General features: G+C 49.2%; 1 protein-coding gene across 6 annotated transcripts in view; it reads right to left on the minus strand.

Moving 5' to 3' along the window:
* Sec14l1 (SEC14 like lipid binding 1) overlaps nt 1-22,888 on the minus strand; it is a 43,095-nt gene that overhangs the window by 11,835 nt on the left and 8,372 nt on the right. For 5 of the 6 annotated variants that reach the window (XM_048451907.3, XM_048451909.3, XM_085696088.2 and 2 more), the window contains exons 3-8: nt 7,193-7,342; nt 6,957-7,088; nt 5,473-5,601; nt 4,850-5,087; nt 3,935-4,044; nt 997-1,186 (exon numbers count right to left, since the gene is read on the minus strand). In XM_048451907.3, coding sequence (XP_048307864.3) covers nt 997-1,186; nt 3,935-4,044; nt 4,850-5,087; nt 5,473-5,601; nt 6,957-7,088; nt 7,193-7,342 — 949 coding nt within the window. Of the gene's footprint in view, nt 1-996; nt 1,187-3,934; nt 4,045-4,849; nt 5,088-5,472; nt 5,602-6,956; nt 7,089-7,192; nt 7,343-9,377; nt 9,396-22,888 lie in introns of those variants that run through there. The other variant, XM_085696089.2, reaches the window with a different exon arrangement.

Genomic DNA, 22,888 nt, shown 5'->3' on the forward strand with positions numbered 1-22,888 from the left:
ACTGGATTCAATACCTGCCTGCCTGTCTCCTAAATGATGGATTAGAGGTATGAGGCACCACGGCTGGTCTGTCAAGATCTTATTACCAAAACTTTTTAACCTTCAAAAGTTGAGCCACAAAGTGGAATAAAAATAAGTATTACATTTTCAGTAAAAATTAATAAAGTAATGGACATCAAAGTACACAGTATTGTGTTTCTGTATTCAGGATCCTAATACAAGAGGATCTAGAGTTCAGGGTTAGCCTATGCTACATAAAGAGACCCTGTGTCAAACAGAAACCCAGAAGTTACTCAATTATATACAATGTTAAAAACAAAATCAACAGATGAGTTAAAAGCTCCTCTTAGCTATTTAAGAAAGTTTAAGGCTAGCCTAGGCCACAGTACAAGACCTTATCTCAAAAAATAAAAACAAAAGCAAAAATTAATAAAGCTACAATTAATCTGAAGACTACATTCCCAAAGTTGAAAACAAGGTTTTCAGGACTTGCTGATCTGAAAGGACATGTTTGGGGGAGGGGGGCGGGCATTTTCTAAGTATCCTGTCACATCTGCGTGAGCACAGTGCCACCCGTACAGCTGGCAGGCTCTAGGTCAGCAGCGAGGTCAGCAGACACAGCGTATCCTCCCACAAGGCTGAGGCGGGTGAGGGGCTGGGGGAGGTCCCAGGGGTGGCTGGCATGCCCTGGTACTGGGCTTCGGCCCTCAGTGAGCCCTTCTGTACTGTCTGCAGCAGGAGACTGGGCCAGGCAGCTCTGGCTGCTATAAATGAAGGTGGTGGTCACTGCTGTCTACTGTACTGTGCCACACACTGCAATGCTCTTCTGGGCAAACCAGACTCTGAGAACAGAAGGTAAGGCTCTGTTAACCTGTAAACCACGTCCCAGTCTGGCTGTCCAGGCTTGGGTGAACAGGCTTCTAACCACACAGCAGCCGGTCACGTGGTATAGGGTGACACAAACAGAGAGCTGTGACCATGTCAGACTCGCCCTACCTTTGTCATGGTGATGCCAGCCGCCAGCGTAGTAATCCTGAAGGACCTGGGGTGGAGTCCAGGTGTCCAGGATGTAATCCACCTGGTGCTGCTTCCGCCAAGTTAGAGACTGGCACATGATCTCTCTGGCTTTGTCAATATTAAAATCTCGGGCACGCAGAAACCGCAGAATATGCTCATCCTTCGGGATCTAGAAGAAGAGAGGTTTTCAGGCTATGTGGGAGGTGCTGGGGGAAAGTCTACCTACTGTAGTAGTCTGAATGTAATTGGTCCCAGAAGTTCATAGAGAGTGGCACTATTGGGAGGTGCGGCCTTGTTGGAGGAAGTGTGTCACTGTGGAGATGGACTTTGAGGTCTCATATATGCTCAAGCCACACCCAGTGAGACAGTTCACTTCCTGTTGCCTATGGATCAAGATGTAGGACTCTCAGCTCAGCTTCTTCTCTAGTACCATGTCTGCCTGCACCATGCTGTACCATGATGATAATGAACTAAACCTTTGAAACTACAAGCCACCCAATTAAATGATTTTCCTTTATAAGAGTTGCTGTGGTTATGGTGTCTCTTCTCAGCAACAGAAACCATACCTAAGACACCTACCCACTGCCATCAGTGAGCCACACTGTTCACAATGCCAAGAAGCAGCGTTCCTAGGTTGAGCACAGCTTGGGGTAGGAAGCTTTTCTAACAGGTCCAGCCCTTGTACCACCAAAAAAGTTGCCAGAAAAGTCACCACTGGTGCCATAAAAAAGCAGAACTGGGAAAATTCGTACCGACTTCAGCTGAGCAAAGTGAGAAGTGGAGGCAAACTGATCTCTGCTTGTTTAAGGCAAAGGCAGTGTCTTACTCTGCTGGAACTCACTGTGTAGACCAGGCACGATGACCTGTCTGCCTCTGCCTCGATTAAAGGCATACACCACCACAACCAGCTGGAAACATGTTGTGGGAGTAACTTCCGCTGCCTCAATCAATAGTCGCTGAAATACGAGCCCACAGTGCAGCGGGGAGCGACTTCCGCTCCGTCAGCCAATAGCTGCTGAAATACCAGCCCACTGGGGCGTGGTATATTTCTCTTTTAAAAAGAGAAGCATATCCGGAATAGGCCCTCTTGGTTCCGGCTCTTGGTTCCGGTGCTCGGTCTCGGCTGCTGCTCCCGGCTCCTGCTCCAGCGACTAGGCTCCCTTCCTGACGGTTTATGGTGTATGTAAGTTTTACCCCCCGCCAAATAAATAACCCCTTAAAACATAACTGGTGTGGGATTGATTCGTTAATAGAAACAGACTTCTTAAACATCCAGTCCCAGCCCCCCACACACAGACACTCTGGGCTCTATGTGAATTGTATTATGATCACTTTTCTGTGCACAGTATACTTTAGGAGCTGATGTGGACAAGATGGTGGTACTGTCACACCGGAATGTTCTCTAGGATGCTTGCCAGAATGTTCTCATCCATAGGATGCTCGCCTGGATAAAGAACAAGGCTGAGGCTGTTCCCAGCCTGCTCTGGGCCAGGTATCACCCTCAAGGCTAGACATTCACGAACGAGGGCCGTGGGACAATCAGGGGCCAGGAAGTGAGTGGGAACAACAGCCACTCACGGCTTTCCTGGTCACGTGAGGCAAAGCCAGGCCGCGGATGTGGCTCAATCATCTGAAAAGAATTAGTTACACAGAGGTGATTAAGAATGTGGGGGCTGGAGTGAGGCAGGGAGGAGGATCAGGAGCTCTCTACTATGGGGCTGGAGATACAGACCAGAGGTTAGATGTGCTGCTGTGTAGACAGACATGGAAGCAAGACACCCACAGACACAAGATAACCATTTTTTTTTAAAAAAAAATCTTTTTTAAAGTTTGAAGCTACAATAAGACTCTCCCAAAATAGGAAGGGGGGGGGGGGGAACAGGGCTGAAGAGACAGCTCAACAGGTAGGGGCACCCTAGGACCCAGGTTCAATTCCCAGCTCTCACAGGGAGGCTCACAACCATCTCTAACTCCAATCCCATGGAACATGATGCCTTCTTCTGGCCTCTACGAACACTGCATGCACATGGTACACACATACATAGGCAGGAAAAGCAGTCACACACATAAATAAATAAAATAAAGATTTAAATAAACAGAACTTCTCGCCCTAATAAACTGGTCACCTACATTTCTTTTAAAATCAAAAAGGAGATGAGGGGGCAGAACAGGACTATGGATGCTGGAACCAAGTGGCTTGAGTTGCAATCCTGCTTTATCATGCAGCAGCCCCAAGGCCTCAGTTACTTGCCTGACCTTCCCACGGCCTTGCTACTTAGACCACACTCACCCACAGGACTGTGGAGCTGGAGCAGCCACTACACAGCTGTCCAGGGCAGCTGCTCCTCTGTGGCTGCTTCCCTAATGACCGGCGATATGCAGCTGTAAACCCAGGCAACCAGGCCCAAGGGACCAGGCGAGCCACACATGATGCCCAGCTCCCTTTATCTTGCCTGTTTTTCATAAATCTCACTCCTGTGGGGCTAGGGTCTCCCCCAGTCTCAGAATCAAAGCTTCACTGTGACAGGAGGGCAGGTGACATTCTCCTGAATAACAAAGTATAATGATATACGTGTATTAAAATGTCACAGAGAAGAGGATTTGTTTGTATGATAAGGCCAACACTTAAAAAAAAATGCTCCAGCTCCTCAACACAGACAGACACTATGTTCTACTGAATGGCATGTCGCGGATTCTAAGCTAGACCTTTCTCTGTGAAACGCAGGAAACATAGCTACCCATGTGTGGATGGCTTCTTAAGCCTGCCATGAGGATCTGGCACCACAGACACACTCGTGGTATTTCAGGTGGGAGGAACGGGTCAATAGACATGGCAGGATCTTTACTCTGCAGCCTCCAGTGAGACCAGAGATTGCAGGCTCCGCGGTCAGCAGCGCTGACAGCACCTGGCACTCACTTTGCCCTTGTGCGTCTCCTGGAGCCACTGGCGCAGTCTGATGAGGCAGCTCTCCTGGAGAGGGGTCAGGTCACCCAAGTATCTCTTGATGTAGTCGGCATCTAGCTTGTCTGGAATTTAAGGTACGTGGCGTTATTTAACACAGAGAAAGAACCCTTCTCTTTCTCTGGAGAAAGAGAAAGAGGCTGGAGTGGGGGCAGGGCAAGACAGCAACTGTCCTGGGCAGCCTTAACGGAGGCATCACTGATAACCACAGGTAAGTAAGCGGTCTTTAAGATCAGATCCCTGATAAAAACAGGCGGGTTCGGAGCCTCCTCCGCCTGTAATTTCAGTACTACTAAGGGCAGGCTGATAACTTAATAGATACAGTGCACACTCATCTTCAACACAGGGCCTGAGTTCAAATGCACAGCCCGACTCTCTTTCCCCAGCTGACTATGCAAAAGCAAGCAGAACGAAAGAACGATAAATACCATTATCCTAACAATGTTTCCCAGTATTAGAATCTTCCTGAGTTTTTTGATTTCCCCCCTATTTTCTAAACTTTCTGTAACTAGAAATTAAAAACTTGTTTCTTATGTATGTACACCCAGAAAACTGCACACAAACCCTGGCCCAGCCCTGTCACTAGCTGTGCCCAGCAAACCCAGATATGAATTCAGCCAACTGGTCCCTGGGGCTAAGAGTGGGAGCTGCGCAGAGGAGGCACAGGACCCGGGTGACGAAAACACACAGAAAACACTTCCTGGTCCTAATCAGTGGACAACTAGAAATAACTTCCATTTAACAAACAAGACTAAAACAGATGTGTTCTCTAAGTGGGAGGCTCAGGAAACACGGTCAGACATGGATGGGTTTCTCTTCTGTGCAAGGCCGACTGTCACGGACAGAGCTATGGGGAGGAGCGAGGCTCACCGTCAGGGGTTCCCACCACAGGCTCAGATGCTGTGCCCGGGCTGTTGAGGCCTTCCCCACTCAGCCCCTCCCTGAGGGCAGCAGCATCTGGGACAAGGACAGCTGCAGACGTGGCTTGACTCTTGCTCGATGGCAGTGTCTCTGATGAGGGCCCCAGAGAGGGCGGGGTCCACCGGGGCACGAAGGTAATGCCCTCCTCCTCCAGCTGCCGCAGGTAGTATTCGATGATTTCTTTCCCCTTCGAGACAAGACAGGTATACTGTGAGCTACATCCACCACCCAGACATCTCACCCTCGCCAGCTTCTAAGACATTACCCAAACCAGAATCTGGGGGCTACAAACACAGCTCTGTGGTGGAATGCTAGCTTAGCACACGCATGACCCTGAGTGAGTTCAATCCCTAATCTCCCACCTGTTCACCCCCAAAATAATTCTCACTGAGAGCAGGGGAAACACCTGAAACCCTGACGCATGGGAAGCTGAAGCAAGAGGATTAGGAGTTTGCGTGAACTAGGGAAATCTTGTCTCAACAAGTGAACAGTAAGCTAAAAGACAACCAGGCTGTGGTCACTCTCAGAGACAGCCACCTCTTTTTCCATAAAATCCCAACAAAGACACTCACTTTTTTAATGTTGCTGGTATATTGTTTCATGGCAATTTTTTCCACTGTACTTTCAAAACCAAAGAAGGATTTGATATCTAAACTTGCAGACTGTTCGAAGCAGGTCCAGTCTTCATTCTCAGGGTGAACCTGCAGGCAGAGAACCCATTCCCACTACCATGCTCGCAATGGAGGCATCACATCCGCTCCCCAGCTAGCTGACCAGTACTCAGAGGAAGCAAGTTTAATGGCATCACTGTCACGGAAAAGGAGAAAGGCAGGGCAGAAAATTGCCCAGGTGGACTCGACACTCCAAGGCTCTCATCACAACCTCACAACTTTCTGGAAGTGACGAACACAGAGCCTTTCAGCTCCAGCCCTTCATCCACTCTCACCCAGCTCCTGTGGTGTTGGACATGGACAGAAAAAGAGCCACACTGTGTGCTGCCGAGGCTCCCGGAGAGAGCCACACTGTGTGCTGCCCGGCTCCCGGAGAGACAGACAAGCACAGACAGGTGGGAAGGTCACAGGAGCACTTTGGAGAAAGGCCTCGGCGGGGCTGAGGGCTAGAGAAAGGGCATGGCTGGCTGCAGGGCACAGCAAGGAGTGGGAAGGAGGAACAGACAGGCGACTGTGAGGGCTCTGGGCTCCTCTGCAGGGAGAGGAGGTTGTGGGCTTGAACCAAGGGATGACAAGTGTGCTCTGTGTGGAGGACAGGGAAGGAGGCTAATAGCTAAAACAGAGACCAGGAAGGGCGTCCCTTCCGCTCTGGGAAAGAAGTTCCTGAAGGAAGTATACACAGTGAAGACCAGGACAGACAGATGCGCAGAGCTCTACTCTCAAGGACACTCAAACCCTGGCTTCAAACACACACCTAGAGTCAGAAGCTGGGTCAGGAAAAAGACACACAACTTCATACTTAAAAACCAGCCAGGAAGCTGGCCTTGTACTACTCACTTGCCTCTAGTCTGAGCACTTGGGAGGCAGAGGCAGGCGGGCCTCTGTGAGTCCCAGTCCAGCCTGGGCTACATGATGAATTCAGGCCAGCCTAGGCTACTTGGTGAGACCCGCTTCAGAAAACACAATCTAATCCAGAGCTGAGTGTGATAGTGCACACTTACAATCTGGCACTCAGTCGAGTATAATGGTGCACACTTACAATCCGGCACTCAGTTGAGTGCGATGGTGCACACTTATAACCCAGCACTCAGGAGACAAGGCAAGAAGAGAGTGGCAAGTTAAGGCTAGTCTGGTTTACATGGCAACTTTTAAGACAGTTAGGGGCACAGAGTGAGTCCCTGCCTTAGAAACAACAGTCATGGCATCAGCTAGCAGCCCGACTATCACAACAATACAGCCCTCCCCTCGGCATGCAACACCACTCCTCAACCGTGCCGCTCATCCCAAAGGAGAAGCAGCAGTTGGTGAAAACACCAAGAGCCGTCCTGTTTCAACAGTGGCTGCACACGGCCTCGGAGCTCCAGAGAGCTGGGGTCACGACTCACCGTGTAACAGCAGTGCTCATGGATGATGACCCGGTTAGAAAACGTCTCGTTGTGCGCCTCGATGTGCAAAGTGCGTTCTCGAGAATTCAGGGAGTTTTTCTGGACAAAATAAACATAATCGACTCCTGCAATCTTTAAGAAGAGACAAGGAGAAAGTGTTTACTAACAGCTCTGGGTGAGCATGGGTCCACGGTCTGTTGGGGGCGCAGCCTCCTAAAGTGTCCTTCGCCAGCTACCTTCTTCAACAGCCTGGGAGCGTCAATATCCAGCTTGCAGCGCCTCTCGATGACATGAATAGCCCCATCCTCACTCTTGAATTCGCTCACGGTGTCACTGTCCACAAACATTGGAATCAAAGGACATGTAGGAAACCTCCTCTCATAGGCCTGTGGACAAACGGCAGTGATAGAAAGGACATGGCAGCTGTCACTGCTGCTCTTAGACAGAAGCATTTTGTTCCCAGCTGCAGCAACACCAGATCTTCCAGAAGTGGGGAAAGAAGCCTGGGTGGAGTGAGGATGGCAATTCTGCCCATATGGGGATGCAAGTTCAACACGGTGCCAAGCCCCAGCAGGCTCTTTTTGTAGTTATTAAATGAAAGATGACTTTCGAATCCATGTGGAAGGCAAAAGAACCATCATAGCTAACATGACTTTGAAAATCAACACATGGGGAGGATCCCCTCACCCGGCATCAGGGTTATGCGCGCTGTTGGGAGACAGACACCAGTGGGCAGACAGACCCAGACACACCAGCTCACTCCTCTTCCTTCAGGAGAGGATGAGCCCAGGTCAGCGCATGCTGAGCACCTGAGAGGTGACTGAACTGCATCTCAGGTTCTGCCTAAACCATTTTTGACAAGTGTGGAAATTCTAAGGAAGGAAAAAATTAGGATGCTCTTTTTTTGTTAAATATTTCCCATGATCTAAAACAAAATAAAAATCCTCTCAATAATCAAAATCCAATCAGAACATGAGCAAAAGCTAAGCATTATGTTGTATGCCAGGAACCTCAACATCTAAAGGGTAGAGGCAGGAGGATTATGAGTTTTAGTCCAGACTAGGCTAAGCAGTGACACCGTCATCAGGAGCTTGGACACACGCAGCCAGCCTCACACAGAGATGAGAAGCAGAGAGATCAGTCGCTGGAAGACACAAACAGAGCCACACAGGCACCACCACTGTGCCGCACACCATCAGGTGGCAGAAACACAAACAGCACACACTAAACACTGAGAAAGCCATGGAGAGAAGAACCTTCAGACACCGCTGGTAGGAACGTGAACTGATGCCACCAATCTGGAGAGCAGACATGTTTCTCAAAACTGAACCCTGAACATGAATCCACCATATGACCCAGAAGCAGCCCTATAGGGCCATATACGTACAAGCTCAAAGCAGCAACTACCATGTCCTCCAGGAAGCACACACACATGAAAAGGAACAGCCCTACGGGTTGCACACACACTGTCCACAATCTAAACAGCCACACCCACAGGAATCCACTTGAACTGTTTGCTTTGAGTTGAGACTGGGGTCTCATATATCCCAGGTTGGCCTCAAACTAACTATGTAACTAAGGATGACCCTGTACCATTCGTGAAATGACAAACTTACAGAAACGGAAAACCAGAGGTTGGGAGAGGCTTTAGGAAGTGGAGAAGAAGGCGTGGCTGTCAGGGTGACGCTGCCCGTGCACATTAAGTGGAACCTAACACTGCTGATGTATTCCTGTAACGCATTCCCACAGTGGAAACACGTTTGAAGAGCTCACAGGAGCTCATCATAGTATTATTTTACTCTCTTATGAATCAACAATGATCTCCAAACAAAAATTCAGGGAAAGAAAGATTTGTACACCACTTATGAACTCTATAAAATGTATCTAAGTACCAGATGTCGCTGACTCTGCAGCAATCTATCACACAGAAACTATATTAATCACAACACTGTTTGGCCCATGGTTCAGGTGTATCTCTAGCTAGCTCTTAGATCTTAAATTAATCCATTTCAGAAACAGGTGGGAGGAAAAAACCCAGTCCAGGGGGACCAGGGAACAGAGAATATTTGTAGCTACATCAGAGACTGGAGAACTACAGACACTGCTGGACGTAATGACCAGGCTCGGGAAACACCACACTTGCTCTGTTGTCTTTGCCCTCTATGAAGAAGGTATTACAGATAACACACAAAACTGGTAGGTGCCAAGCCTCTGTAAGATTTAACTAAAAATAGGGAGAGGGAGTTATGGCAATGTCTCTAATTAACCACAACCAAAAGCAGATTTCAGGAGGAAACGTGTGACATTGGTTATGAAAACACATTAGCTGCTTAGACTTTCTGCAACCAAGTGCAGCCCCAAAGCACCAGCATGCTGGAAAGCACTGGCCACTCACCACCCCCCCCCCCCCCGCCCACCCACCTGAATGTTGGTGATCTCAGCCCTGAATACAGTAGAATCAACCCCTCTGCCTGGGTTATGGCTACAACTCGACTCAGTCCTGGCTTTCCTGGATCATCATGTTTGCTCTTTGTGAACCTGCAGGTCATTTCCATCTGAAAGCGTGGTCAGAAGGCACCATGTGAGAGCAGACAGGGAGTGAGCAGCCCTGCAGAGAGTCCAGGACACCAGTCTGGTGGTGCAGTGGTGTGCAGACAACAGGACAGGCCTTGGTTCACTGGTTCAAGGGCCCAGAGAGCTCTGTCTACAGTCAGCAGCGAAGAATAGCACGTTCTGAAAAGACAGGGAACTGCAACGTATCCCAAGGGTCAGAGAATGGAGAATGACTCATAGGTCCTTATCGGCTGGTGAAGTCCTCCTTAGGGACAAGGCAGCCCGCCCTCCTCCTGCTGAGGAACGGAGGGAGGAGGAAGTGCTGAAAGCAATGAGTCCCATGTTCAGAAACCCAGAGAGTCATGTGAGGACGGCTTGGCAGGAAGGGAGCCGGCACGTGGCACTGCAGTGCTTACAGGTCTAGCTTCACATGGGCTCTTTCTCTCCTCCACTCAAATGCACCCTGAGCTTCATGACAGCCAGAATCTCACATGTCACACAGAACTGTCTCTCTGTGCACATGACACCACAAACAGCATCTGGGAGTTTGTTTACCTGCTCAGATCACTCCGCAGACATAACTCAGGAGGCCCCGACTGAGTGAGCGAGGGGTTTAGGGAAAAGCTGCCATGCTCGGCTCCCAGCGATGCTGAAAGCCCTGCTCTAGAAATGGGGCTGGGGCCGGGCAGTGTCAGCGGCTCATCCCAGCACTAGGGAGGCAGAGGCAGGCGGATCTCTGTGAGTTCAAGGCCAGTCTGGTCTACAGAGCGAGTTCCAGGATAGCCAGGGATACACAGAGAAACCCTGTCTCAAAAAAGTGAAAAAAGAAAGGAGGGAGAGAGGGAAGAGGGGCTGGGAGCGGGCCTTGCACAGTCTACCACTGACACACCAAGAAACTAAGGACACGAGGTTCCAAGCTCTTCTTTTTTGTTTGTATTGTTTTTGCTTTATTGTTTTTCGAGACAGGGTTTTTCTGTCAAACTACAGCTCTTAAAGAGCACACTAGGAACCTACTACCCAGAAACGGCAGAGGGAGGAGGCTCTTTGTCAACATTTAAATAGCCACTTTCAAAACACACCTTTTTTTTTTTTTTTTTTTTTTTTTTGAGTAGGTGGCAGTTGAGACAGGGTCTTTCTTCTATTTTATTTTGATCAGGGTCTTTCTATATGGCCAGACTCATAGAGACCCGCCTGCCCGCCTGCCTCTATCTCCCGAGTGCTAGGCTCTAAGGTGTGCACCATACGCCTGGCCTTACCACTGCCATCTTGAAGCTGAGTGAAGTCCACGTGATGGAGCCTGGAACAGAAACCACACTGAAGCCCTTCCATTCCTAGAAGTCACCCACCTGTGCAGTCTCACATGGCAGAGACCCTCCCTTGTACCGTTAGGTGACCAACCAGGTGGTACCTACGCTCTCAGGCTCAGAAGAGGCTAATGGGTGCAGAGCCTCTCTCTGTGTGCTCGCCCGAGCTCCTCCCCCTCAGCTCCTTCCATCCTGACAGATTGGGCAAACCAGCCACAGGGCAGGGACCAAATCCTGCTTCTCTTTTTATTCCCATGAAAATGAGAACCTCAATGCCTGAAACGAGGTCTTGTTAATAAGCAGACTTTTACATTATGTAATAAGAGTTTCCTACACAAGCCAACGACTCCTGCCTTTGTTTCTCATTCAGCATGGCCAATGAATCCCGAACACTGTGAGCACAGGAAACTGACTTCCGGGAGGGCTATGGGAAAGGAGGCTGGGAAGGGTGGTGTGGATTCGGTCTCTCTGGAGACTCTTAACTAGCTCCATCCTAGTGGATAAGTGGGCTGAAGACAGATGCAAGCCGGCGTCACTGAAACTATTCCCCTGCCTCTATCCTAAGGGAGGCAAGGAGCAACGACGGGATCCAACCGTACGCGCAGGACCCCAGCAGTACTCAAGAGACAGTTCAACCCGCCACTGCCCATGAGCAAACGTCAAGAGAAATCTGCTTGGTGGGAAGCATCACCTCAGCTCCCTAACACCCCTTCCACAAAGCATCTGGATCGTTTGCCTGGAGGCCTCACCCCTGCCCCTGGCCTAAGCTCCCTCCCCTGGGAGTTGCCTCAGTCCACACTCCACCTCCAAGGAAGCACCAAAGGGTGACCCCTCCCTAAGGAAGGTCAAGACCACTCCCACAGGCTATTTAAACTGCCCCCAGAGAATGAACATGTGGTCTCCCCTTCTCTTTCTTCCCCTCTCCATGTTTTCCCGGGGCCACCCAGGAGTAAGGTCATCTATTAAACATGGGTGTCTTTTAATTTGGTCTGACTGGGATTATTTGTGTCGGTGGAGAGGTTCGTTTAAGAAAAATACTTAACAAAATCCTAATTCTAAAAAATTCTATATTTTTTTTAAAGGAAAAATCATGGAGCTAGAGAGAGATGGCCCAGTGGTTAAGAGCACTGGCTGCTTTTGCAGAGGACTTCGGTTTGGTTTCCAGAACCTACATGGAAGCTCACAGCCATCTGTAACTTTAGTTCCAGGGGATCTGGTACCTTCTTCTAATCTCTGCAGGGACTTCACACATGTGGTGAGCAGATATATATATGTAGGCAAAACACTAAGACACATAAAATAAAACTTATAAAAATGAAACAAAATGTCAACGTCTTAAAAGACAACAATAGACATGTCTAAAACAAACTGGTGTCTATAGAAGGAAACTGTATCACACCAAGCCAGCGTGTGCACATGCTAATACAACTGAGGAGTCAGGAGCCTGCCTGCTAGGTAACACCAGGCACAAGGAGGCTGAGGCAGGAGGACCACAAGTCCAAGGTGAGCCTGAGCAACTTAGTGAGACCCTAAGGCAAAATTAAACATAAAAATGGGTCTGAGGATACAGTTTAGAGGAAAGTACCTTCACAGTAAACATGAGGCCCTAGGTTCTATTCGCCAGCATCTCAAATTAAAAACAAAAATCCCAGACACCAGGGTTAGGGCGTAGCTTGGTGGCTGTATATGCACTCAGTAAGGTCTCCAGCCTGGGCATCGTTTGTCTTTTTTCTTTCTTTTCTTAAGGAAAGAAAGAAGGAAGGAAGAAGAGAAGGAGGGAGGGAAGGAGGGAGGGAGGGAAGGAGGGAGGGAGGGAGGGAGGGAGGGGAAGACACTACTACCCAGGATGCCCCTGTCTTTCATGTGACTGGTTAAATGCAGCAATCTCATACAGTACACATGAAAACACACCTGTGCTTGTCAGAATCCCAGCCCCAGCAGGACAGCAGGGCAGAACCTCTCAACGTCTCCATCTTCTCCAGCTCACAGGCTGGACATGGAGGCTGCACAGGAAGCTGCCTACTGCCAAAGCTCCATTCTACCCCAAGGGCCACATAGGAGCCAGAGGGCATCGGCAGGCCACAGAGCTGCCCCTACCAGTCTCCATGGCACACCCAGCACTTAGCAACATGAAAGTCAGGACGACTGGGAAGAACCACGTAACACAGATCACTTCTGCAGAGGGAAGAAATTCTCTGAGGCTCCTTTAAAGGAAGACTGGCTTGGGAAAGAGGAAGCCATTGCGACCATTTGCACACTGTGTTTAGGGCAGCAATAATAAAAACACCAGGGCCTTATCAGCTTGCCTAGCCCAGAAGGAGCTGCCTCCTGGGGAATTCTCCCTCCCACCTCCACACCCACTCTTCCCCTTTCACAGGGTTCTGAGCGGCAGCTCAGGAGGTGGTACAGAGCTTTCAGCCCTTAACCAACTTCTGGATCCGATGTTGACATATGAAAAGCTAGCACTGTGCTAAAGAAAACCGTGTTTAGTGAAGGCGGATCGACTTGGAATTAATGAGCTGAGTGCTGCACAGTGCCAGGAAACTTATTTCAAAGAAATTCTGTTTAAAGAACAGCCCCACCCCACCCCAAAAAGAGCTGTGTTCACACCCAATTTGGCTAACAAACTAAGCTAGCTGTTTTCTGGACAACTGAGATGTTCTGGGGCACCATGTATGAACAAAAACTGATTATCAGACAGGTCAACCCTGGGGGAAAACCAGTAAGTAAATAATCTACACTGTAACCTACCCAATGCCACCAACAAAGAAACACTGGACACACTCAAGAGAGGCAGACTGACCAAAGACCCAGTCCCCTTGTCGGGAATGACAATACGGAGGCAGGCAGCAGAACTCCAGAGGAGATTTTCAGATTTCTGCACCAAACATGGTTTGCTGAGGGGCCACAAAGGTTTCTGCAACTCAAAAGCATGGGCTGCAGGGGCCACCCAGAAGCAGAGCTTGCCTAAGAGTGAGGCCCTAGGTTTGACCCAGGGCCACTGGGGAGGGTTGAAGGCCTATGGCCACCCAGTTCTAGATACTGACACAGACAGCTCCCCAGGGAAAACTGCTTTAGGTCACACCTCATTCTTCTATATGCTTGTGTGTCCCTGACAGAAAGCCACTAGAAAAATGTACCTCTTTCCAGGCTCGGTGGCACTTGGGAGACAGAGGCAGGAGATCTCTGAGTCGGAGGGCAGTCTGTCTAATCTACACAGAGTGCTGGGCCAGCAGGACTTCACGTCAAGACACTGTGCTAACAAATCCAGGTTCCAAGTCACAGGGCTGCTGATTGCTCACACTCAGGCTCACTATGTAGCCCAGGCTTGCCTCAAACTCTTGATTCTCTTGTGACAGACTGCTAAGCCCACACTCAACATTGTGCTCATACTTAATAATACATTTAAAGAAACTAAAATTCTAAAAACTTGAGCATCTTTGAAAGTTCTAACCTAATTAGTTATGGCACACCTCACTACGCAGCCCAGTCTGAACAGCCATATTTCCGAGCTCAACTCTACACCGCCGAACTCACAACTATAAAACACATATAGAGTTGGCTAGGTGACTACAGTGGCCCCTTGCGTCATCATCAGTCCTAGAGGAAAACTAAGACATGCATATAAAACCTTGACAGAAACCAAGCCATTGCCCCAAACCATTTTCTCTAAAATGAAACCTATGTGAAGTTTAAATGTGAGCTTCATCCTAGAGAAACACAAAGGCTATGGTGCTGACAAGAACACCTCAGGAGATGTAGTTTAGAAAAGTCCTATGTTCAACCAACAAGGCTGCCCCGGGAAGGCAGGGGCATGCCCCCCCCCCCCCCCCGCCAAAAGTTTTCACTAAAATGTGAATGTGCTGGGGGCCAGGGGCTTGGTGGTTCACAGTGCGAACTGGAGGGGTGCTGGAGTGGGCGCGGGGACAGGATGGAAGGACGGGGACAGGGACAGAGACAGGCAGATCTCTGTGAGTTCGAGGCCAGTCTGGTTCATAACTCGAGGTCCTGGACAGCTGTTACACAGAGAAATCCAGTCTGACCTCAAACTTGTGGCAATCCTCCTGCTTCAGCCTGAGTGCTGGGATAACAAAGTCACTATGCCTGTTTATTTTTTGGGGAGAGGGGGAGGGGGGGCAGAATTGCAATGCAGCCAAGCCTGATCTCCTGCCCACCCTGAGTCCTGCTGACAAGCACCACGCAGATCTGCTTAGGACGGCTGTGTGCAGGAGACTGCTCTGCAGCTTCTGGTTGAACTGAATAAGGATCAATTAACTCGACAGTTAAAGCCTTGATTTAACAAGGGCATCTAGATAGTTCGTCTTGAAATACTTGCACTCCTGAGAACTTGTTAGGCAGTTCTAGCAGGGGAGTGCAGCTACGCCCCTGATGGAAGACCAGCCCTCCCCTGTTTGGTGAAGACTGTCCTCTCCAGCATGGAGCAGTGTAGGAGGAAGGGGACAGCAGACTAGAGAGCCTGAACAGCCAAACTAACCCTAGCTCGCAATGGTGACAGGTGCTACAGCCGGACTGACCTCACATCCAGAAATAGTTCTGGCAAGGGCCAGAGATGGCTCCGTGATGCAGAACGTTGGCTGCTCTTGCAGAGGACCTAGGGTCAGTTCCCAGCTCCAACATGGCAGCTCACAGCCATCAATAACTTCAGTTTCAGAGGATCTGGCCACAGGTACCAGGCAGGCACATATGTGTTCATGAATTCATGTAGGCAATCATACAGAGGCATAATTTTTCAAAAAGATTTACTTATTATGTATACAGTGCTCTGTCTGCATGTTTCTGCCTAAAGACCAGAGAAAAGCATCAGATCTCATTATAGCTGGCTGTGGGCCATCATGTGGTTGCTGGGAATGGAACTCAGGGCCTCTGGAAGAACAGTCAATGGAATGCTCTTAACCTCTGAGTCATCTCTCCAGCCCCAGATGTATTTTTTTTTAATCTTATAAAAAAAGAATTCCCAGGTAAGACCACCAAGAAATGTTCCTAACAGTAACAGACTGAAGGGAGCTACTGATTAAAATTGAAGGTATAACCAAGCACGTCTGGCTAACTACATCTTCTGCTTTTCCATTTTAATTAGAAAACTCAGGTGTGTCCTCATTTATGAGCCCCTTGCTGTCTGAACAGTTCAAGACTGGCATGGCAGGCACAGCCTGAAGATGTCGCACCTTGTACCTGTTTAGTCCTGAAGTAACTACTCCTGATGTTCCTGGCTGGCTTCTCTGGGTTATGATCTCTATCTACTCTTACACAGAGCTCTGTGGCAGGGTCCCAGCCCCTTTATTACCGTAAGACAAAACACTTGAGTCAAGGTGGGACGCACACCATTTATTAAGTTATTTGAGCAACATTTCAAGAAGCACTATACTGAGGTTGAAAGGAGAAATGCTTCTATTTCACTTTAAATGGCAGATTCCTGACAGTTAAGTGTGCACCAGGCCCAGAGGCACACAGTAGAGTGCCTGGGGGAGGAAGTCTGGGTCTGAGCAGACTCTAAGTCATCAGGCTTCATCAGCAAGAACCACACCACACAGGACACTAGTGGGGAAAGCACAGGACGAGGAGGGAGACTCAATGGAGGCTCCAGGGCCGGGTCCTTAACCTTCCTAACACTGGGACCCTTCAATACAGTTCCTCATGGTGTAGTGACTCCCTGATCATAAAATTGTTTCATTGCTACTTCATATCTGAATTTTGTTGTTACGAATCGTAGATCTCAGAAACCTGCTTGCCTGGACCTCCTGAGTGCTGGGATTAAAGGTGAGCTCCGACCACCTTTGCGTTTTAAAGTGAGGAAGTACAGCAATTTCTTCTGGGACTTGGACCCTGCTCAATTCTCCCCAGGACAGAGAGACACCATTTCAAACTACAAGAGAAGGCTTGGCATCAGGACTGCGCGCGCGTATGCACACATGCACACACGCGCACACACACGGGCGTGCACACACACACACACGCACACACGCGCACACACACGTGCGCACACACACACGGGCGTGCACACACACGGGCGTGCACTCACACGAGAGGGCACACCCACAGTGTCCTGGGAAAGTTGACTGCTAACTGAGCTGCCGCTTTATCTTCCTCAACTCAAAGCACTACTGAAAGATTAAAAAAATACCTCGTGTTTTCAACCCTGCCCCAGGACAGGGTCCCAGCACAGTATGCTATGACTGCAGGCTAACTTCCCCAGGGAAGGAAGCAGGGAGCCAACGGAGCTCTGCAGAGCAAGGAGAGCCTTTCAAAGTCTACCGACAAAAAAGTAAAGCTAAAGCTGTACTTTGGGGATCCCTCCCTGGAGTGCTGCATGTTGGACAGGTTTCCCACACGCCAGGCAAGCACTTCATTATGGCACTATACCCCACTCTTTCTCTATTGTTTATCTGGAAACCAGGTCTCCATAAGTTTCCTACGATAACCTGGAACTTGCAAATCTCCTGCCTCAAGTCTCCAGAATAGCTGAGATTTCAGGGTAAAAACACTGGATCTGACCAAACTAAGGATGTCATTCAGCCGTTCTCTGAAAATACACCACATAAAAACCTGTGGTCACCAAATTCACACGGCAATGATCTCCCCATGATCCTAAGTGTAAGATGTAAAACTCATGAGGCTTTATTGGAAACCGTTATTTTAATATATAATTCGCCAACCGTAAGAAAAGAAACCAGATGTGAACATCATCAGCATCTTGGTCTCTCCCCCTATCAGAAGCCAGGACACAGTATCTTGTTCATTCAGCACTGAGACCAGAACTTTGCCTTCATAGCACTGAACACAGCAAGGGCTGAGCCTGACGATGAGCTGGTGCAGGCCACTGTTGCTGACGCACAGACACAGCCCTGAAGGTGAAGGGGGCAGGGAGAGCTTTCAGAATACACAGCCCAGGATTCTGAGTGATGGGGTGCCCTCTAGAATGTGCCCCTAATACAGGCCACCCTGAAGCAGGCCTGTTGCTGATGGTACTAACATTTCCCCACACAATGAAGAAACAGTCTGGACTCATGTTGGGAACTGGGCTCTGGGGTGGCCTGAATAAGTGTCCACTTTAGCCTGGGTTCCCAGAGCCCCACTGAGTCTGCTACTGTTCTCAAGACAAAAGCCTTCTGGGCAATCTTGCACAACTTGGTACTAGAGACTTGACCCCAGCAGCAGCATTATGGCTCCTGCTGTCTTCATGACTTCTACTTCCATCCCTCCCCCTCTACCATCACATAAGCCACTCAGCGGCCCTCCTCCAAGGCCTGCCGTTTGAAGATTAACTGGAAGGTAAGGACAGGCAAATCAGAGCCTGAAACTTCCGAAGCCCTTGACTGGCATATGCTGCACCACCTAGAAAACAGAAAGCCAGGGGCCATCAAACACCAGGTGGGACACTGAGGAAGGAGGTCACTGACTGGCACAGCAGGGCACAGGTAAGCCTGGAGGAATCTGGGGAAAAGAGACCAAGGAAAGAAAAGGGGGAACGCTTTCTCGGTTTTTCGAGACAAGATTTCTCTGTGTAACAGCTCTGCTGTCCTGGAACTTGCTCTGTAGGTCAGGCTGGCCTTGAACTCAGAGATCCACCTGCCTCGCACTCCGCGCCACCACTGCCCAGCTCAAGTTTCCCAAAGCAAGACTGCAGACTGGCCCCTGGGCAACTGAATGCTGCCCAACATCTAAAGGGCTGGAGGAGGGCTCGGGCTGTGTGTACAAAGGGCTCGCTCTGGTCTGCAGCACACAGTCAGCCCACACCAGGCTGGGGCAGCCCTCGGAGGGTAGTTTCAAACCTCACTCATGTGCGCAGCCTGAGCAGTAACGTGGCGCGGCAGCATGCTCCCATGCTGCCTCATATTCCCAGATCTTTTCTCTTTGCTTTGCAAAAGCTGGTTCAGCAGCAGGCTCCCTGTCAGCCACACAGGAGGCCAGGCTGGTCTCTAGGCCAAGCCAGATGGCCTCGTCAGACAGCCTGTGGCGATGGCTCTGCTGCCCACTGCACACCTGCGAACCAGCACAGAGCAATGAGCTGTGTCACCTCTCCAGAAGGTGGTCTATTGGGCTGCGCGGAACCACTTCCCACCCCCCATGGCACACGGTCCTCCTGGGCCTTACTGCTACAGAATTGATATTCTCTAAGTTTCTTCAAGTTCTAAGCATTTGAGCTATGTGTGCTGGCTCGCACCTGTAACCCCAGCATTCTGGAATCTGAAGCAGAAAGGCCATAAAGTTGAAGCCAGCCTGGGCTACATGCTCTGAGAAGTCAACTTCCTAGTACAGCAACCTCAGGGAACCACAGCAGCCAAGTGCTGCACCAAAGGGACAGAAGGGTCACCACACTGGCCGATGTGGGTTCCTGAGAGTAAAGCGACACCTCTGTGCCCAGGGTATGTTCCTGCTGATGGGAGTATTAGCGTGTACCCAGACTGGTTTCAGAGGCTCCATCTTCACATCCCAAGTGCTGAGATTACAGGAGCATACCACCCTTACTCCAGGATAACAACCCCGTGTAGACAGACTAGTCCTTCGATCCCGCGTGCTGAGCAGTTGTTTTATTATGATGTCGTTTAAATGGGTACAGCGTACCAGAAGCCCACTGTACTGGCACCTGCGCTCCCAGTCACTCAAGGAGACTGCGGTGGGAGGATGGCTTCAGCCAGGAGTTTGAGTTAAGCTGGCCAACATAGCCAGAGCCTGCATCAAAAACAATCACATAAGGAAACCTGGGTGGGGGGGCAGGGGCACCTTACACAAGGGCAAACTTGAAGTTAGCAGCACACATCCAGCTGGGCATGGTAACTGGGACACAGACCGTGCAGGCCCAGCTGCTCCCTGGTAGAAGACACTATCTCTAGCTCTCTCTGTTCAGCGGGCTGCGGACTGCTGCTCCCACCCCTTCCCTCCGCTTAAACCCTCACTCCTGCAGCTCAGGCCCACGAAGTAACCCATAGCACTCGGCTATGGCAAGACCGTTATCTGCTGCTCACAGAAAATTAAACGAAGCAGACCACTGCTGCCTGACGGCACCTGCCACACATGTGGAAAGCAGAAGATCTCTGTATGTTGATGCACACTCCTCGATTATCAAAGTAAAAGCCCAGCACTAACCAGCCCCCATTAGAGAACCCAAGGCCACTGGGGCTGGGGGCAGCTCAATGGGGAGGTTACTCTCCTGGCTTCCCAGCCTGTAGGAAGCCCTGGACTCAGTCCAGAGCCTTGTACACCAGGTGCGTGGCACATGCCTATAATTTTATAATTTTAGTATTGAGAGGAGGAGGCAGAAAGTTCAATGGGGATCTAAAGGTCATCCTCTCTTATACTGAGATGGAGGTCAGCATGAGTGAGAGAGGCTGTGTCAAAAAAGAAAAGATGAAATGGAATAAAAGAGAACAAACCAATATAAATGCACTTCCAACAGTTCCGTGGAGCCCTTCAAGTCAAGTTCCACCCATCCACTTGGCAGAGCTGCTTGACTTTTCACAGTGTAAAAGATAATCCATGGCCTTCAGAAAAGCATTTGGTGTTCCAGGGAATTGCAGCTGTCAGCTTTAAAAATGTCATGTGTTTGCCCACATAAAAGAATGCAGTGAGCTATGGAAATATTATCTGGTGTCATGAACCAGAATCAAAGCTGTGTGGAGTCAGCAGGCCAGGGCCGGGGCTGGTGGAGGTGAGGCAAAGTTCCTACAGACACTGCTATCCATCCGGTCTGCCGATTGCAGAGTCTGCGGGGCTCAGGCTTAAGTCTCAGAAGACAGGAAGTCACCAACCCTCGAGGGGCAGGGCCACCTGTGGAAAGCCACTGTTTGATGACTGTGGTCCCCAGTTCTCCTTATGGAGGAGAGCTGTCATCCTGGATGAGCTGAGATGTAATCACACCTGCCCTTGAATGGCTGACTGAGGGGAAGCCCGGGCTGGGCTGGGGCTGGGCTTCCTTGCACACACTGTAACTCTAGAGCTCAAGGAACCACGGCAGGAGAATCATGAACTTGAGGTTGCAGAGCAAGACCCTGTCCTCAAACAAACAACATACCTGGGGAGGAATGCAATTATTACTATTTTTGATTATTATTACAGTAAAAATTGTCTTTAAAATGTACAATGTGGGCTGGAGAGATGTCCAGCGGGCAAGAGCACTTGCTGTCTTGTAGAAGACCCGGTTTGGTTCACAGCACCCACACAGTGGCTTACAACAGCCACAACTCCATTTCAAGGGATCTGATACTCTAGGACTCTACAGGCACCAGGCACACACGTGGTACACATACATACATGCAGATGAACACTCAGACACATAAAATAACAATAAATCTAAACAAAACCAAAAAGAACAGTGTGGGGGCTAGCGAGATAACTCAGAGGGTAAAGGATTTGAACTGGGGATAGCGAGGTAACTCAGACGGTAAAGGATTTGAACAAGGGGATATTCCCTGGAACCTCACGGTATAAGGAAAAAATAAACTTCTGCCAATTGTCCTCTCACTTCCACACATTAGAGACACAGCGTAAAATTTTAAAAATGTTTAAAATGGGGCTGGAGAGATGGCTCAGTGGTTAAGAGCACTGTCTGCTCCTCCAATGGTCCTGAGTTTAATTCCCAGCAACCACATGGTGGCTCATAACCATCTGTAATGAGATTTGGTGCCCTCTTCTGGCCTGCAAGCATACATGCAGACAGAATACTGAGAATACTGTATACATAACAAATAAATATATCTTTTTAAAAATGTTTAAAATGTACATTATATCTCATAGCCAAAAGAAACAACCAAAATGTTCATCAATGAATAAATGGATGTGTATACACACAATGGATTATATTATCCAGTCTTGAATGAAATTAAGCTGGGCAGTGGTGGTGCACGCCTTTAATCTCAGCACTAGTAGAAGTAGAGGCAGGCAGATCTCTGTGGGTTTAAGGCCAGCCTGGTCTACAGAGCAAGTTCCAGGACAGGCTCCAAAGTTACAGAGAAACCCTGTCTCAAAAAATCAGAAAGGAAGGAAGGAAGAAGGAAGGAAAGAGGGAGGGAGGGAGGAGAGGAAAGAGGGAAGGATGAAAAGAAGGAAGAAAGGAAGGTTGATTGGCTTGGTGTTCTAAACAGTGCTGTTAACCAGTGAAAACGCAGGTGGCGGGGTCTCGGTGCAATGCTGCAGCATCCCATTATCCTCATATCAACTTACTTCTGAATATATGCACCTGCAACTTTTAGCTCTGGCCTTGGCTTTAAAATATGCACAGGCAAGAAGAGAAACACGCATTTCGTGATTAGGAAAACTGGCATCACAGAATATCAGCTACTGAGGAACAGAGTCACTAATAACTTCTCAGACTCAGATCTTTCTATAAGGATCAGATTACACTCACTGAGTCAAGAATGTTACTTAAAACAAACCTTGTGCCCAGCAGAGAACAGAGAAGCAGTGTGTTGTGTGGTGAGCATGTTTCTCAGGCAGCGACAGAAACCACCGATCTCAGCCTGAACACAAACTCCGATCTGCATCAGTCTCTTGGGACATGACCCAAGTGTAAATCACAAACACATCTGACCAAAAGATGCTTCAAGGTGACCCCTGTCACAGCTTCCAGGACCAAGGGTTGGGATGCAGCTCAGTGCAGTTCAATTCCCAGGAAAAAGATAAAATCGCCTGTTCCCAGAAGTAGAAGTCGCGTAGAGACACCAGCATTCTTGCCAGGACTGATTTATTCTTAAGACAAAGCTGTTTAGTACATATCCAGGATAAAGAGCAAGATGGACTTTAGTAACTGTCCAAACCCTGGGTGCAAACAGGGCAGCATACATCTGTGAAAGACAGACAGACAGACAAAAAGCAGCTTTTCCCCTTCCTTCCCTCCCCTCCTCTAAGCAAGCTCTCACTATGTTGCCCAGTCTGGTCAAATTCCAGCCTTAAGAGATCCTACTTGGTATCATCGGTATCCTGCATCAGCTTCCTCAGTAGCTGGGACTTCCAGGAACTGCATACAATTTCCCTTAAGAGAAAAGACTGCCACCCAAGGCCCCAAGCAGCCCTTTCCAAGGAGGACAGGCGGTATCTGCCATGTTACATTTACCACAGCAC

Source organism: Myodes glareolus, chromosome 9 (assembly GCF_982192425.1).
Source record: "Myodes glareolus chromosome 9, mMyoGla1.1, whole genome shotgun sequence".
In the NCBI taxonomy this organism is placed as follows: Eukaryota; Metazoa; Chordata; class Mammalia; order Rodentia; family Cricetidae; genus Myodes; species Myodes glareolus.